This window comes from Labrus mixtus, chromosome 16, assembly GCF_963584025.1.
Source record: "Labrus mixtus chromosome 16, fLabMix1.1, whole genome shotgun sequence".
Classification (NCBI taxonomy): domain Eukaryota; kingdom Metazoa; phylum Chordata; class Actinopteri; order Labriformes; family Labridae; genus Labrus; species Labrus mixtus.
In genome coordinates, this window is record NC_083627.1 from 410,163 (window position 1) to 426,400 (window position 16,238).

General features: G+C 45.2%; 1 protein-coding gene across 1 annotated transcript; it reads left to right on the forward strand.

Moving 5' to 3' along the window:
* Window positions 1–427: 427 nt before the first annotated feature.
* On the forward strand, window positions 428–16,105 carry gnb3b (guanine nucleotide binding protein (G protein), beta polypeptide 3b). The gene is made up of 9 exons (XM_061059928.1): window positions 428–672; window positions 5,827–5,943; window positions 6,722–6,867; window positions 8,363–8,426; window positions 9,861–10,017; window positions 10,103–10,169; window positions 10,414–10,615; window positions 13,587–13,803; window positions 15,075–16,105. The coding sequence occupies exons 2-9, from the start codon at window positions 5,875–5,877 to the stop codon at window positions 15,179–15,181; spliced, it is 1,029 nt and encodes a 342-aa protein (XP_060915911.1). The 5' UTR covers window positions 428–672; window positions 5,827–5,874; the 3' UTR covers window positions 15,182–16,105.
* Window positions 16,106–16,238: the final 133 nt, after the last annotated feature.

Genomic DNA, 16,238 nt, shown 5'->3' on the forward strand with positions numbered 1-16,238 from the left:
TGAGAAGGAAACACAAAAAGAATGAAAGTCATGAAGTGCACCTGAAACACCTCCATGTGCTTCTTGTAGAGGATGATGCACCCTTTGCTCTTTGACTCATAGTTTGTGTGTTGTGTGTAGTTTGTGTGTATTTCTTCTCGGCCGGCCTCGTCTTCTCTGCAGACTTTAAACTCCTCTCTCATATTCTCACATTTCATCTCCACCTGTTGCCTTTCTCCTCTCGCCTTGTTCTTTTCATGTCTTCACCTGCTCTTGTCTTTTGACCTCATAACCTGATTTTCTCTGACCAATCGGTTTACCTACCGCCTCTCGCCCTGCTCCCTCTCCCAGTCTCTCTCTCTCTCTCTCTCTCTCTCTCTCTCTCTCCTGCTCCTTCCCTCTCTATTTCCATCTTTGAGCTTTATCCCTTCATCCCTTATCTCCTTCATCCCCTCCAATCCTCATCTGTTCTTCACTGTGGAGGAAGGGAGAGAGAAAGAGAGAGTTTTTCACAAGTAAAGCTGCTAGCAGTCTGCCGGGGGAGAGCGTCGGAGGAGCCAGCGAGCAGGTCGTGCGCCCGAGGATTGTGGAATCTAAAAAAGCTCAAAGGGAGCCGCAGAGCCGAGAGGTATCTGGAAGCAGGTGGTGCACAGGTGCAGGAGAAGAGCAGGGACCACACGTCTGTGGAAGAAAGTGAGTGTTTTATGATCTAACTGTTGAACTCTCTCCAGGTGATTCTTCGTCTTCTGAAGCGGCGGCACTGCATCATCTAACTTTGTCAAACTTCTTCAAAATGAAGGAGAGTTTTTTTTTCTTTTTGAGACATTTTAAAACACAGAGTGGACATTTTCCTTCAATATGCAACAAAGTGAAGTGATTAGAAGTGTGTACATTTAGGAGGATATGCTCACGCAGCTGCAGTTTAAACATTTGCAGGAATTTCAGAGAAACACGAGCTCTCCTCCAAAGTTTAAAATCTGTTTGCTTTTTTAAAATTCTACCTTCATTTTTCATGCAAACGACCTTTTTACACTGAAGAAGCGTCCTTTTTGTTGAATTGCATTTTGAGGCGTCCATGTGTTTTCTTATAGAGTAACAATAGAGCATTCAGTGTGATGATTCCTTAAACCCTTTGAAGGTGATCTTTGGATTGTGGGGAAGCTGCCAAAGAGGATTGGTGCCTCAGGTGAGGCCGCAATAAGCTGCAGCCTGATCATCACTGAAGGCCTCATCATCCAGGCAGGGCGGAGGTCTGAGGGGAGACTTAGTATACAAGGCCCCTAAAGATGGTGTCTGCAGCAGGGAGCCCATAGAGAGGGGGCTCTGGTTCAGGACTCAGATGTTGCAGCTCCGCCCCTGCAGACTGCAGCATGTCGGGTTCTTAAGAACAAAGTTTTATGAACGTTGTCTTTGTCTTCAGCTGATCAGATACGATAAAGTGTTGGAGGACTTATGCAGCATTATTTCAGTCATAAGGAGAGAACAGAGCGGAGGAGGAGCTGCTGACATTTGACTGAAACAGACCCTCCACATCCACACCTCCCCCCCCGCCTCTGATCCCTAGGTAAAGAGCAGTCAGTAATCGGATGACAGGAGATTTGACCGGTAAAGCTTCCTTTAAGATCTCCTGCCGGGGATTTTAAGCCCTGTAGCAACCCCCCTCTAACGCCGCCATCGCCCCTCCCAATGTCCTCCACAATGCATCCTGTCGGGGGTTCAAGCTGCACGTAGGCCTCACCCTGACCCTTCACCTCTGCAGGACAATCAATGACTTTCCATTCAGTTTATCAGGATCTCTGCAAACTCAAGAAGCTGCAGGAAGGGAAAGAGACGGAGGTCAAACTGTGGAGAACAGCCGTTTATAAAAATGTGTGTGAAGTTTCTGATTATGTTATTATTGTTATACGTTCCTCTCAACCCATCGAGACGTCTTCTTTAGTTGAAATCTGAGGATATCAAAGCCTTCTTCTGAAGCATCAACATTTCATTCCTCTGTGCAGGTCGAGGGAAGTGTCACATGCTAAAGATGCTAAAGATGCTAAAGAAGGGAGAGGAGGAAGTTAGCATCAAATTAGCGAGACGTCAGCATCCTATTACAGAGACTTAGGCACAGACAGGGAGCTTCAGCACGCAGGGATCCTGAGACGATGATGTGAAGGAGGCGCTCAGGTAGAGGATCATTTTAAAAACTGATGAACGTGCAGCTTGTTTCACAAAGTGTCACGCTCTCTGTTCAGCGTGCAGACTGACCCTGAGAGACGAGTTCTGTCCTCAGAGTGGAAACAGAAAAAACAAACAGTCGTTGTTGTCCTGGGGGGGGGGGGGGGGGGACATTGTGATGCAACACACACATGACTTCTAACACCGACGACCTCCCCGTTACTCTGCACTTTGTACACTCACTGCGCAAAGCTGTCCCCCCCCAGCCCCCCCTCGGGTCGGTCTCTAGTCTGGTGCTTTATCATTGAAACATGAAATCTCACCTTTGACCTTCAGAGGGTCACACATCCTCTGTTGTGTTTTTAGAGTTTAAAACGAGGTCAGACACTCCTTTGCTTCCTCACCTCCTTTCCTTTAACTCCTTGCCTCCTTTTCGTCTGTCCTCTTTCCACTCCCAGCCCTGCAGCTCTCACACGCTTTGTTTTAATGGTGAAACCTTTGCACCCGCCCCGCCCCTCAGCCTCCGTGTCGTCCTCGCCCTCCTCCTCGTCTCTACCTTCCTTTACATCATAATTGATCCAGTATGGCAGCTAACAGAATTACAACTTTGGTTTAGAGAGGGATTAAACCTCGGGTCAGGTATGTGTCTAATCTTTGCTCGAGGCTTGATGGTGTAAGAGCAACCTAAGCGGTCCAGATCAGCCTGCTCACTGGATCTCTGTGGACCTGGACTCCAGGTTCTTTATGGAGGATCAACAACAAACTGAGCCCATTGAGTTCTCCAGAGAACCTCAATCACTTCTCCAGCTGTTACACTGACAACGCTTCACCCAATACACAGATGATCCTTTAACCTCCAGAATACTCAACTCTTCTTCTTCTCTGTCTCTGTAGAACTGACCCAACTCTTCTTCTTCTCTGTCTCTGTAGAACTGACCCAACTCTTCTTCTTCTCTGTCTCTGTAGAACTGACCCAACTCTTCTTCTTCTCTGTCTCTGTAGAACTGACCCAACTCTTCTTCTTCTCTGTCTCTGTAGAACTGACCCAACTCTTCTTCTTCTCTTCTTCTCTGTAGAACTGACCCAACTCTTCTTCTTCTCTTCTTCTCTGTAGAACTGACCCAACTCTTCTTCTTCTCTGTCTCTGTCTCTGTAGAACTGACCCAACTCTTCTTCTTCTCTGTCTCTGTAGAACTGACTCAACTCTTCTTCTTCTCTGTCTCTGTAGAACTGACCCAACTCTTCTTCTTCTCTTCTTCTCTGTAGAACTGACCCAACTCTTCTTCTTCTCTTCTTCTCTGTAGAACTGACCCAACTCTTCTTCTTCTCTGTCTCTGTAGAACTGACCCAACTCTTCTTCTTCTCTTCTTCTCTGTAGAACTGACCCAACTCTTCTTCTTCTCTGTCTCTGTAGAACTGACCCAACTCTTCTTCTTCTCTTCTTCTCTGTAGAACTGACTCAACTCTTCTTCTTCTCTGTCTCTGTAGAACTGACCCAACTCTTCTTCTTCTCTGTCTCTGTAGAACTGACCCAACTCTTCTTCTTCTCTGTCTCTGTAGAACTGACTCAACTCTTCTTCTCTTCTTCTCTGTAGAACTGACCCAACTCTTCTTCTTCTCTTCTTCTCTGTAGAACTGACCCAACTCTTCTTCTTCTCTGTCTCTGTAGAACTGACCCAACTCTTCTTCTTCTCTTCTTCTCTGTAGAACTGACCCAACTCTTCTTCTTCTCTGTCTCTGTAGAACTGACTCAACTCTTCTTCTCTGTCTCTGTAGAACTGACTCAACTCTTCTTCTCTGTCTCTGTAGAACTGACCCAACTCTTCTTCTTCTCTTCTTCTCTGTAGAACTGACTCAACTCTTCTTCTTCTCTTCTTCTCTGTAGAACTGACCCAACTCTTCTTCTTCTCTGTCTCTGTAGAACTGACTCAACTCTTCTTCTTCTCTGTCTCTGTAGAACTGACCCAACTCTTCTTCTTCTCTGTCTCTGTAGAACTGACTCAACTCTTCTTCTCTTCTTCTCTGTAGAACTGACTCAACTCTTCTTCTTCTCTGTCTCTGTCTCTGTAGAACTGACTCAACTCTTCTTCTTCTCTGTCTCTGTAGAACTGACTCAACTCTTCTTCTTCTCTGTCTCTGTAGAACTGACTCAACTCTTCTTCTTCTCTGTCTCTGTAGAACTGACCCAACTCTTCTTCTCTTCTTCTCTGTAGAACTGACCCAACTCTTCTTCTCTTCTTCTCTGTAGAACTGACCCAACTCTTCTTCTTCTCTGTCTCTGTAGAACTGACCCAACTCTTCTTCTCTTCTCTGTAGAACTGACCCAACTCTTCTTCTTCTCTGTCTCTGTAGAACTGACCCAACTCTTCTTCTTCTCTGTCTCTGTAGAACTGACCCAACTCTTCTTCTTCTCTTCTTCTCTGTAGAACTGACCCAACTCTTCTTCTTCTCTTCTTCTCTGTAGAACTGACCCAACTCTTCTTCTTCTCTGTCTCTGTAGAACTGACCCAACTCTTCTTCTCTTCTTCTCTTTCGAACTGACCCAACTCTTCTTCTTCTCTGTCTCTGTAGAACTGACCCAACTCTTCTTCTCTTCTCTGTCTCTGTCTCTGTAGAACTGACCCAACTCTTCTTCTTCTCTGTCTCTGTCTCTGTAGAACTGACCCAACTCTTCTTCTCTTCTTCTCTGTAGAACTGACCCAACTCTTCTTCTTCTCTGTCTCTGTCTCTGTAGAACTGACCCAACTCTTCTTCTCTGTAGAACTGACCCAACTCTTCTTCTTCTCTGTCTCTGTCTCTGTAGAACTGACCCAACTCTTCTTCTCTGTAGAACTGACCCAACTCTTCTTCTTCTCTTCTTCTCTGTAGAACTGACCCAACTCTTCTTCTCTTCTTCTCTGTAGAACTGACCCAACTCTTCTTCTTCTCTGTCTCTGTAGAACTGACCCAACTCTTCTTCTTCTCTTCTTCTCTGTAGAACTGACCCAACTCTTCTTCTTTTCTGTCTCTGTAGAACTGACCCAACTCTTCTTCTTCTCTGTCTCTGTCTCTGTAGAACTGACTCAACTCTTCTTCTTCTCTGTCTCTGTCTCTGTAGAACTGACCCAACTCTTCTTCTTCTCTGTCTCTGTCTCTGTCTCTGTAGAACTGACCCAACTCTTCTTCTCTTCTTCTCTGTAGAACTGACCCAACTCTTCTTCTTCTCTTCTTCTCTGTAGAACTGACTCAACTCTTCTTCTCTTCTTCTCTGTAGAACTGACCCAACTCTTCTTCTCTTCTTCTCTGTAGAACTGACCCAACTCTTCTTCTTCTCTTCTTCTCTGTAGAACTGACTCAACTCTTCTTCTCTTCTTCTCTGTAGAACTGACTCAACTCTTCTTCTCTTCTTCTCTGTAGAACTGACTCAACTCTTCTTCTTCTCTGTCTCTGTAGAACTGACCCAACTCTTCTTCTCTGTAGAACTGACTCAACTCTTCTTCTCTTCTTCTCTGTAGAACTGACCCAACTCTTCTTCTTCTCTTCTTCTCTGTCTCTCTAGAACTGACCCAACTCTTCTTCTCTTCTTCTCTGTCTCTGTAGAACTGACCCAACTCTTCTTCTTCTCTTCTTCTCTGTCTCTGTAGAACTGACCCAACTCTTCTTCTCTGTAGAACTGACTCAACTCTTCTTCTTCTCTGTCTCTTTCAGATTGACAGTTTCCTTTACAGTCACTAACATCCCCTAGCAACCGTCACCATGGCAGCTGAGAAAGCTGAAATGGATGCACTGAAAAAGGAGTGCGATGGCCTCCGTACACAGATCGAGGTGAGTACGTCCTGCAGGTTATCGAGATCAGAACAAATCCAAACTGTCCTTTAAGATCCAGGAACACGACTCAAAAGAGCTGCTCGTTACTGATCAGAGACGATCATCGACCCGCTCTGTCGTCTCCTTTGTTCAAAAGACTTCATAGAATTCAGTAGAAACACTTTGTGATGTTTTCAGACACGGACACATTAAACACAGAGTTACACCTGACAGGTGTTCATGAACTGAGCAGGAGGTATCTTCCTCTCACCGTGTGGGCGCTGAGAGTCTGAGATCCAGAAGGAGGCGGAAGAGACCGCTCATCTTTAAGTTCAGCTACAAGAAAGCATCGATCCTTCAGTTTGAGAAGGAAAATAACTGAGCGCTGATAGCCAAGCGGTTAGGTCACACGCCCCATGTACAGAGGTTATGGGTTGGAATCCGACCTCGGCCCTTTGCTGCATGTCATCCCTCGCTCTTTCTTCTCACTTCACTTCCTGTCCAATAAGAGGCCAGAATAATAACTTAGAATATTCAAATGATGACCGTCTGAGATCAAAGATTTGTTTTCTGATATTATGAAAGTCACCTGAGCCTCTTCATCAGACCGTCACACCTGTCAGGGTTCATGACCAGCACCTTTTTACTCTGACCTCATTAAAGCAGCTCACTGAACTCTGAGGTGTTCTCCAGAGTCACCTGCTCACATCTTCAACCAGCAGTTCATCTTTCTGACTCCTCCTCTCTCTCTCCTCTGTTCTGTCTCCAACATGTCATTCCTCCGTGTGACCACCAGGCGGCCCGTAAGGCTGTGAACGACAGCAGCATGTCAGGAGCAGCAGGGGGCGTGGCCGCTGTGGGCCGGGTCCAGCTGAAGCTCAGGAAGACACTCAAGGGTCACCTGGCTAAAATCTACTCCATGCACTGGTCTACTGACTCCAGGTGAGAGGAGGAGGGGGCGGGGCTTAACACGCTGCAGGAAATCACGGTTTAGGAGATGATGTGACGTCCAGTTGTCAGGAAGGATTTCTCGTTTGTATTCTTGGCATTTGTATTCCAACTTCCTGTCGTCACTGAGGTGGCGGTCGGAGCAGGCCGTGCATTAAGGAGGACGGCGGTGGTTGTGTGGACGCCACAGTCACAGATAATAATAACGCCGTGATGGGGTTAAAGTTGAGCTTGATGTCTAAAACTAAATATCCGTATTACCGTAACACTTCTATTAGAAGCCCGACTTTTTATTTCCTTCAGTCTATAAAACGACCCGGCGTCAGTTTGAGGCGTCGATACGACACGCCACTTTCATTATCTTAAATCTAAACTCGTGCACAACAAAGACGGAGAAGATTATAAAACTTATATATATATGTATATATATATATATATATAGAATATTTAAGTGTGCACATTATTAAGAAGGGGAGAGAGGGAGACCCCATTCTTATATTTTTGATCTGTTATCATCAGTAAACGCACGGCGGCCTCAGACTGAGAGCGTTCCTTTAATGTGCGGCGACGTCTGGCGAGTCAAAGGGACCGGGCTGTAAATGTTGATGAGCTTATATTTGAAGTTTTACGGTAAATATTTCAAACTTCTTTGGACTTTTAAGAGGCAGCAGAAGTTCCTCCGTCCAGATAAAAGAGTTTCTTGTTGTTCAGGTTTATGAACGGGCAAGCTAACGGGCTAACTAAGTAGCCTTTATCGTTATGTTACAGTCTAAAATGGAAGTACGGAGGCCGGGAGGGGACATGGACACTTAAACAGACCATATTCTCACAGCGGCCATGTTGCTGTGACATCACGCTCGGGGGTCATTGTCGTGTTTTCATTCGCTACAGTCTAGAATTGAAAGACAGGAAGTACAGACACGTTCTTTTTTGTTTTTTAAACTTGCTCGCTTTCTATTCTGAGAACTCGTTTTTAATAACTTGCACTTTTGATTTAGTGATACACATACACGTTTCATGTAAAGAAATGAAACCTATACAGACCATATTCCCACAGCGGCCATTTTGTCATGATGTCACGCTCAGGGTGTTGTCGTCGCGTCTTCCTGTGATGCTCCAGGTTGAAGTCACGTCAAGGTCACAAACATCAGCGACTGTTTTTTGTTTTTAAAGTGTCCTGATTGATGAGAAAGTTCACAGACGATGAAACTGAAACTCTGGAGACACAACTGGACGTTTGTAACCTGTTAGCTGCAGCTAATGTTAGCATCCCGTTAGCTCGCTGGCTGTCCTTAATTAAAAAAAAGAAAACCGTCTGCATACTGAGCAGATAAAACATCGCCCTCTGGTGTTGTTTCAGTGTCACTGCAGCTCTTCTGTCACATCTCTAACACAGTGTTGGATACTAACAGGGCTCCTGTATTTGATTTATATTTATATAACTTTAACTTCCTCTTGAAGCTGAGCGTCTCTGTTTTCCGTCTCACAGGTCAATGGTGAGTGCATCACAGGACGGCAAGCTGCTGGTCTGGGACACCTTCACAGGAAACAAGGTGAGATCATTGTCAGCGCCACGACACAAAACTAACATGTGACTAACTTTAAGTCTAACTTCATCCAATCAGACAATACTAAGAAATCTTTAATTAATCACACATTCTTCTTCTTTGAGGTCAATTAAACGGTTTCAAACCACTAAGTTAAGATTTTAACTACATCGATTTAAAGACACATATCCTCCTCCTCTTCAGTTTAAATAAGTCTCAGAGCTCCTCAAGTTTCTTGTTCTAAATCCACTCTGATCCTGTATTTGATCATGTCTATAAACCCCTCTATTTCAGCCCTGCTCAGAACAGGCTGTTTCTGTGTCTGTACCTTTAAATATGTAAATGAGCTGTGTCTGACCACACCCCCTCTCTGGAAGGGCTTGGGTGTCTCTCGCTTTCTCGTTCCATGTCCTATTGTTTACGGTGAGAAGGCAGACTCAGAGGGCAGAACAAACACCTAGCTGTGGGAGTGTCACCCACCTGGGGGAGGGGCTACTGCCCTTTGTGATGTCATGAAGGGAAAATCTCCAAACGGCCTGTTTGAGCACACATTTTCTGAAAAGTGGAGCAGGTAGAAGACTGAGAGGATGGACTTTTCTCATCATTGGGGGGTTTGTAGATGGACTAGAGACACATGTTAGAGTTAGAGGAACATGAAGAGGATTTTACAGAATATGGCGTCATGAGCCAAAGCTTCGCAGGCGGTTTATCCCTAAATGTTTTATTTGTAACTTTCATATTTATATGTAGTCATCAGAAAACTCCTGTATGTGTTTCTGTTTGGTGGGAAGAAAGTTTTGACCTCTGAGTAAAATAAACTACTTGAAAGAACGTTGCTCTGTGATTGGGGGTGTTTTGGTGGATTTGAGGGGATGAATGAAACAGGAAACAGGAAACAGGAACAAACCTTCAGGTGCACGACCGCAAAAAAGACTTAGAAGACCGAGGAGTCAGCAGGGGGGTTCCTGCAGGTTCCACACAGATGATCAAATGTTAAAGGACATGCTGACTCATGTGTTTCCTTCTAACTGATGTGAAATTAGACTTTAACACACATTAGTCTGCACAGCGAGCTCCACAAATAAAGAGTTTCACTTGCCATGGCAGTTCTTCCCTCTCGGTAAAAATCATTTTTTCTGCTGTTATTTGGACTTTGGACGAGTTTGATTCTCTTGGTTTTAATCTGCTTTGAAGTTAAAAGAGTTAAACGGAGCCTGTGATTGGTTGACTTAGTTTGCCCTTCCTGCTGGAGTGTCTTATCTTGGAATAATTAGCTTAGTCTGGATTTCAGTGATGAGTTTAGAGTCCAGTGATGGTTTGACCTTTGTTTCCATGCCTTCAGAATCAAGTCGACATGGCTGAGGTTTCAAAAGTTCTCAATAACAGATTTTTGGGACGCATGTTGATCAAATCTCACGCTGTACGCTTTCTCATCTCCAGCTGGTGGCCGTGCCTCTAAAGTCGGCCTGGGTGATGAGTGTCGCCTTCGCCCCCTCTGGTAACCTGGTGGCCAGCGGTGGTCTGGACAACATGTGCACGGTGTACAACATCAAGGCCGCCAGCCCCAAGACCCTCAGGGAGCTGGACGCACACACAGGTGAGCACCACGCTCGCCAGAACCATTACGCCTCCAAGAGGGCTGAAAACGTTCTGACCTAATGACTCAAACTGTTTGTGTTCAGGTTATCTGTCCTGCGCCCGTTTCCTCAGCGACTCGGAGATCGTGACAGCCTCCGGCGACACCACCTGGTGAGTTACCGCCACTGACTTAAAGGATATCAGGATATCTATTTTCTTTTCTTGTGTTTGTTGTTCAGCAGCTCCCAGAACAGAGCACACGCCTCCAAACAGGAACTGTTTCATATTTAACAGAACAATCACTCTCTGTCCCCTGATGATGATGTATGTCTCTCTCTCTCTCTCTCTCTCTCTCTCTCTCTCTCTCGCTCTCTCGCGCCTCGTCTAAACATCGACCTTCCCTCCTCCCCTGCAGCTGCCTGTGGGATCTGGAGACCGGGAAGCAGAAGATCATCTTCACCAACCACATCGGGGACTGCATGTCTCTTGCTCTGTCCGCCGACATGAACACCTTCGTCTCCGGAGCCTGCGACTCTCTGGCCAAGTTGTGGGACCTGAGGGAAGGGACCTGCAAGCAGACCTTCTCTGGACACACCAGTGACATCAATGCCATCTCTGTGAGCAACAAAACCACACACACACACACACACACAGACACACACAGCGCTTCTCCGTCATATTGGTATCAGCGTTACAAATCGTCTCTGTTACTACCTCTGTTACACCTCTGTTACTGCCTCTGTTACACCTCTGTTACTACCTCTGTTACACCTCTGTTACACCTCTGTTATTACCTCTACCTCTGTTACACCTCTGTTACTACCTCTGTTACTACCTCTGTTACTACCTCTACCTCTGTTACACCTCTGTTACTACCTCTGTTACTACCTCTACCTCTGTTACACCTCTGTTACTACCTCTGTTACTACCTCTACCTCTGTTACACCTCTGTTACTACCTCTGTTACTACCTCTGTTACACCTCTGTTACTACCTCTGTTACTACCTCTACCTCTGTTACTACCTCTACCTCTGTTACTACCTCTACCTCTGTTACACCTCTGTTACTACCTCTGTTACTACCTATGTTACACCTCTGTTACTACCTCTGTTACTACCTCTACCTCTGTTACACCTCTGTTACTACCTCTGTTACTACCTCTACCTCTGTTACACCTCTGTTACTACCTCTGTTACTACCTCTACCTCTGTTACACCTCTGTTACTACCTCTGTTACTACCTCTGTTACACCTCTGTTACTACCTCTGTTACTACCTCTACCTCTGTTACACCTCTGTTACTACCTCTGTTACTACCTCTGTTACACCTCTGTTACACCTCTGTTATTACCTCTACCTCTGTTACACCTCTGTTACTACCTCTGTTACTACCTCTACCTCTGTTACACCTCTGTTACTACCTCTGTTACTACCTCTACCTCTGTTACACCTCTGTTACTACCTCTGTTACTACCTCTACCTCTGTTACTACCTCTACCTCTGTTACACCTCTGTTACTACCTCTGTTACTACCTCTACCTCTGTTACACCTCTGTTACTACCTCTGTTACTACCTCTACCTCTGTTACACCTCTGTTACTACCTCTGTTACTACCTCTGTTACACCTCTGTTACTACCTCTGTTACTACCTCTACCTCTGTTACACCTCTGTTACTACCTCTGTTACTACCTCTGTTACACCTCTGTTACTACCTCTGTTACTACCTCTACCTCTGTTACACCTCTGTTACTACCTCTACCTCTGTTACACCTCTGTTACACCTCTGTTACTACCTCTGTTACACCTCTGTTACTACCTCTGTTACTACCTCTGTTACTACCTCTGTTACTACCTCTGTTACACCTCTGTTACTACCGCTGTTACTACCTCTGTTACACCTCTGTTACTACGTCTACCTCTGTTACTACCTCTGTTACTACCTCTGTTACACCTCTGTTACTACCTCTGTTACTACCTCTGTTACACCTCTGTTACTACCGCTGTTACTACCTCTGTTACACCTCTGTTACTACGTCTACCTCTGTTACTACCTCTGTTACACCTCTGTTACACCTCTGTTACACCTCTGTTACTACCTCTGTTACTACCTCTACTTCTGTTACACCTCTGTTACACCTCTGTTACACCTCTGTTACTACCTCTGTTACACCTCTGTTACACCTCTGTTACTACCTCTGTTACTATCTCTACCTCTGTTACACCTCTGTTACAACTCTGTTACTACCTCTGTTACTATCTCTACCTCTGTTACACCTCTGTTACTACTTCTGTTACTACCTCTGTTACTATCTCTACCTCTGTTACACCTCTATTACTACTTCTGTTACTACCTCTGTTACTATCTCTACCTCTGTTACACCTCTGTTACTACCTCTGTTACTACCTCTGTTACTACCTCTACCTCTGTTACACCTCTGTTCCACCTCTGTTACTACTTCTGTTACTACCTCTGTTACTACCTCTACCTCTGTTACACCTCTGTTACACCTCTGTTACACCTCTGTTACTACTTCTGTTACTACCTCTGTTACTACCTCTACCCTTGTTACACCTCTGTTACACCTCTGTTACTACCTCTGTTACACCTCTGTTACTACCTCTGTTATTACCTCTGTTACTACCTCTGTTACTACCTCTGTTACACCTCTGTTACTACCTCTGTTACTACCTCTGTTACACCTCTGTTACTACCTCTGTTACTACCTCTGTTACTACCTCTACCTCTGTTACTACCTCTACCTCTATTACAACCTCTGTTACTACCTCTGTTACTACCTCTACCTCTGTTACTACCTCTTTTACACCTCTGTTACTACCTCTGTTACTACCTCTACCTCTGTTACTACCTCTTTTACACCTCTGTTACTACCTCTGTTACTACCTCAACCTCTGTTACACCTCTGTTACTACCTTTGTTACACCTCTGTTACACCTCTGTTACTACCTCTACCTCTGTTACACCTCTGTTACACCTCTGTTACTACCTCTGTTACTACCTCTACCTCTGTTAGTACCTCTGTTACTACCTCTGTTACACCTCTGTTACACCTCTGTTACTACCTCTGTTACCTCTGTTATTACCTCTGTTACTACCTCTGTTACCTCTGTTATTACCTCTGTTACTACCTGTTACTACCTCTGTTACACCTCTGTTACTACCTGTGTTACACCTCTGTTATTACCTCTGTTACTACCTCTGTTACACCTCTGTTACTACCTGTGTTACACCTCTGTTATTACCTCTGTTATTACCTCTGTTACCACCTCTGTTACTACCTCTACCTCTGTTACACCTCTGTTACTACCTCTGTTACTACCTCTGTTATTACCTCTGTTATTACCTCTGTTACCACCTCTGTTACTACCTCTACCTCTGTTACACCTCTGTTACTACCTCTGTTACTACCTCTGTTATTACCTCTGTTAGCACCTGTGTTACTACCTCTACCTCTGTTACACCTCTGTTACTACCTCTGTTACTACCTCTGTTACACCTCTGTTACTACCTCTTTCCCTCAGTTAAATATTCCAACATGAACGGCCGTCTTCTTCTCTCCCCTCTTTAGTACTTCCCCAATGGAAACGCCATTGTCACAGGCTCTGACGACTGCAGCTGCAAGATGTACGACCTGCGCTCCGACCAGGAGGTGATCAGCTACCAGGACAGCAGCCTGAACGCCGGCGTCACGTCTTTGTCTCTGTCCAACTCAGGCCGACTTGTCTTTGCAGGATACGACGACTTCAACTGTCACATCTGGGACACACTGAAGGGAGAGAAAGTCGGTGAGTGGAGTTTACTGACTCCCTGTTCAGAGACTAAAGAGGAAACTGTTGGTTTACATTGAAATGATATAACCTGTAATGTAGCCCCTCCACTACAAATTCAATCTGCCACTAACTTTATTTAGAATTCATAAACGGGTTCATGCTGCCTGTAATGGCACAAATACGCAGATATGCATAAAGCGGTGCACCAATAGAAGCAGGCGGAGTGATTAATACCCCGGAGAGGTCTCAGAGTGGTCGTTATAAAAACTCCCTGAATGCTTTCTGCATGACAGAGAGAAGAAGGGACTTCCAGCAGATATAAACAGGAAGTCACATACACACCCATTCTAAAAAGCCTGTTTTTACAGCAGAGATTAACATGTTTACAGCCTGGTTCAAAAACCAAATAGGTGTGATTAGCTCATGTCTCGATGGACACACACTGTACGGGGGGTGAATGTTTTGATGACTCATCAGTTTTGATGAAGGATAAGAGTTATTCACAATAAGGCGTGTAGCTGACCTGATTGACAGGTGGGCGCGGTGTAACGGTTTGTCAGGAGGTTTAAAACCCGCCTCAGCTCCAGCTCTCAGCCTGTCGTTAGGTCGACTGAAAGTTAGACTGAGACAGCATTTCCAGCATGGAGACCGCCATCGATGGGACTCCAGCGCCCCCTGCAGGAACAGACGGGGGACGACACTCAGGCTTCAAACATTCATATAAATAGTCTGTGGTTCCAACAGAGGACCGAGAACAGAGTCTGGAAAATGATTTATCATCTGATTGTCTTAAATCTTAATTATGTTTCTTTATAAATTTAACCTTCCTTTTATTCCTTCCATTTTCATGCTCTCTTCTTTCACCTCCCCTCTTGTGCATTTCGTCCCCTTTTGCCCTCTCCTCTCCTCTTGTGTCCTTTTGTTTCCTCTCCTCTCCTCTCCTCTTGTGTCCTCTTGTTTCCTCTCCTCCTCCTCTCCTCTCCTCTCCTCCTCCACCTCCTCTCGTGTCCTCTCGTTTCCTCTCCTCTCCTCCTCCTCCTCTCCTCCTCCTCTCCTCTCCTCTTGTGTCCTCTCGTTTCCTCTTGTTTCCTCTCCTGTCCTCTCGTTTCCTCTCCTCTCCTCCTCCTCCTCTCCTCTCCTCCTCTCCTCTCCTCTCCTCTTGTGTCCTTTTGTTTCCTCTCCTGTCCTCTCGTTTCCTCTCGTTTCCTCTCCTCTCGTGTCCTCTTGCTTCCTCTCCTGTCCTCTCGTTTCCTCTCCTCTCCTCTTGTTTCCTCTCCTCTCCTCAGGTGTGCTGTCTGGCCATGACAACAGGGTGAGCTGCACCGGCGTCCCTGAGGATGGTATGGGTGTCTGCACAGGATCCTGGGACAGCTTCCTCAAACTGTGGAACTGAGGCATCCCTGCAGAGGAACAAAACACTAGGAGGAGGAAGAGGAGGAGGAGGAGGAGGAGAGGAAGACGAGGAAAAGGGGGAGGAAAAGGGTGAAGATAGGAAGGAGAAGAGGACATAGGGGAATAAGTGGAGAGATGAGTGAGGTTGGGGGATAATGGGTTTGCTCTTCCTCTCTTCCTCTCCCTTTCCTCTTCTTCCTCAGTCATGTATGCAAATATTGAGAGGCTGCGAGTGAGTCACGTTGTATAAATGGCATCAGGTAAATGGAGCACGATGCATCCTGCTGTATGTGCAGGAGAGTTTTATTGTTGTCGAGATGATTTAAACGCTAAGGGATAAAAAAAATAAAAAAATAGCGCATTATTCAAAGTGATAACCGAGCAGAGAAGAAGCTCTTACTGAGAATGTCACGTAAACACGTTTAGATTTTTGACTAAAGAGAGAGGAGACGTGAATATTGAAAATAAGACTGTAGCTTTACAGATTTATTTTTATTGTCTTTCAGATCTTTGACCTGTAAAAGAGCCCTGCACTTACTTAGATGGATATGTAAATGATTTGTATTTTAGAGTTTAAGACCTTAGCTCGGAGAGTTCATGTACAGTGTCTTTATTTTTATTCTATTTTTGGGCCGCACACATCCAGAGCATATGTGTGTTTACGGTAGAGCTGCCATTTTGGTTCCACTGCTAACAACAGGCAGACTTTGATCCAAGATGGCTGCCGCTGTTTCCTCCATCTGAGCGTGAGAATCTGCTGACTAGAGAAGGTTAAAGGCCGTCCTTCTGTAAACACCTGTAAAGTGTATTTTACTCCCCTGGGCTCAGCTGCATTTTGTAGGACTTTTACACTTGTGCAGTTCCTCTGTAAAAAGACCAAATGTTTGTTGACAATCTTTCTAATAAACATAGAATTCTGCATATACACCATGTGGGAGCCCGACTGTTTCTGTGTGTCAAACATCACCATCAGAGGATTACACAACCTGCAGGGGTGAAGCTGAAGTGAATAAAAATGTGTCACAAAGCAGAACACTCTCACAGCGAGGTTTTAAAGG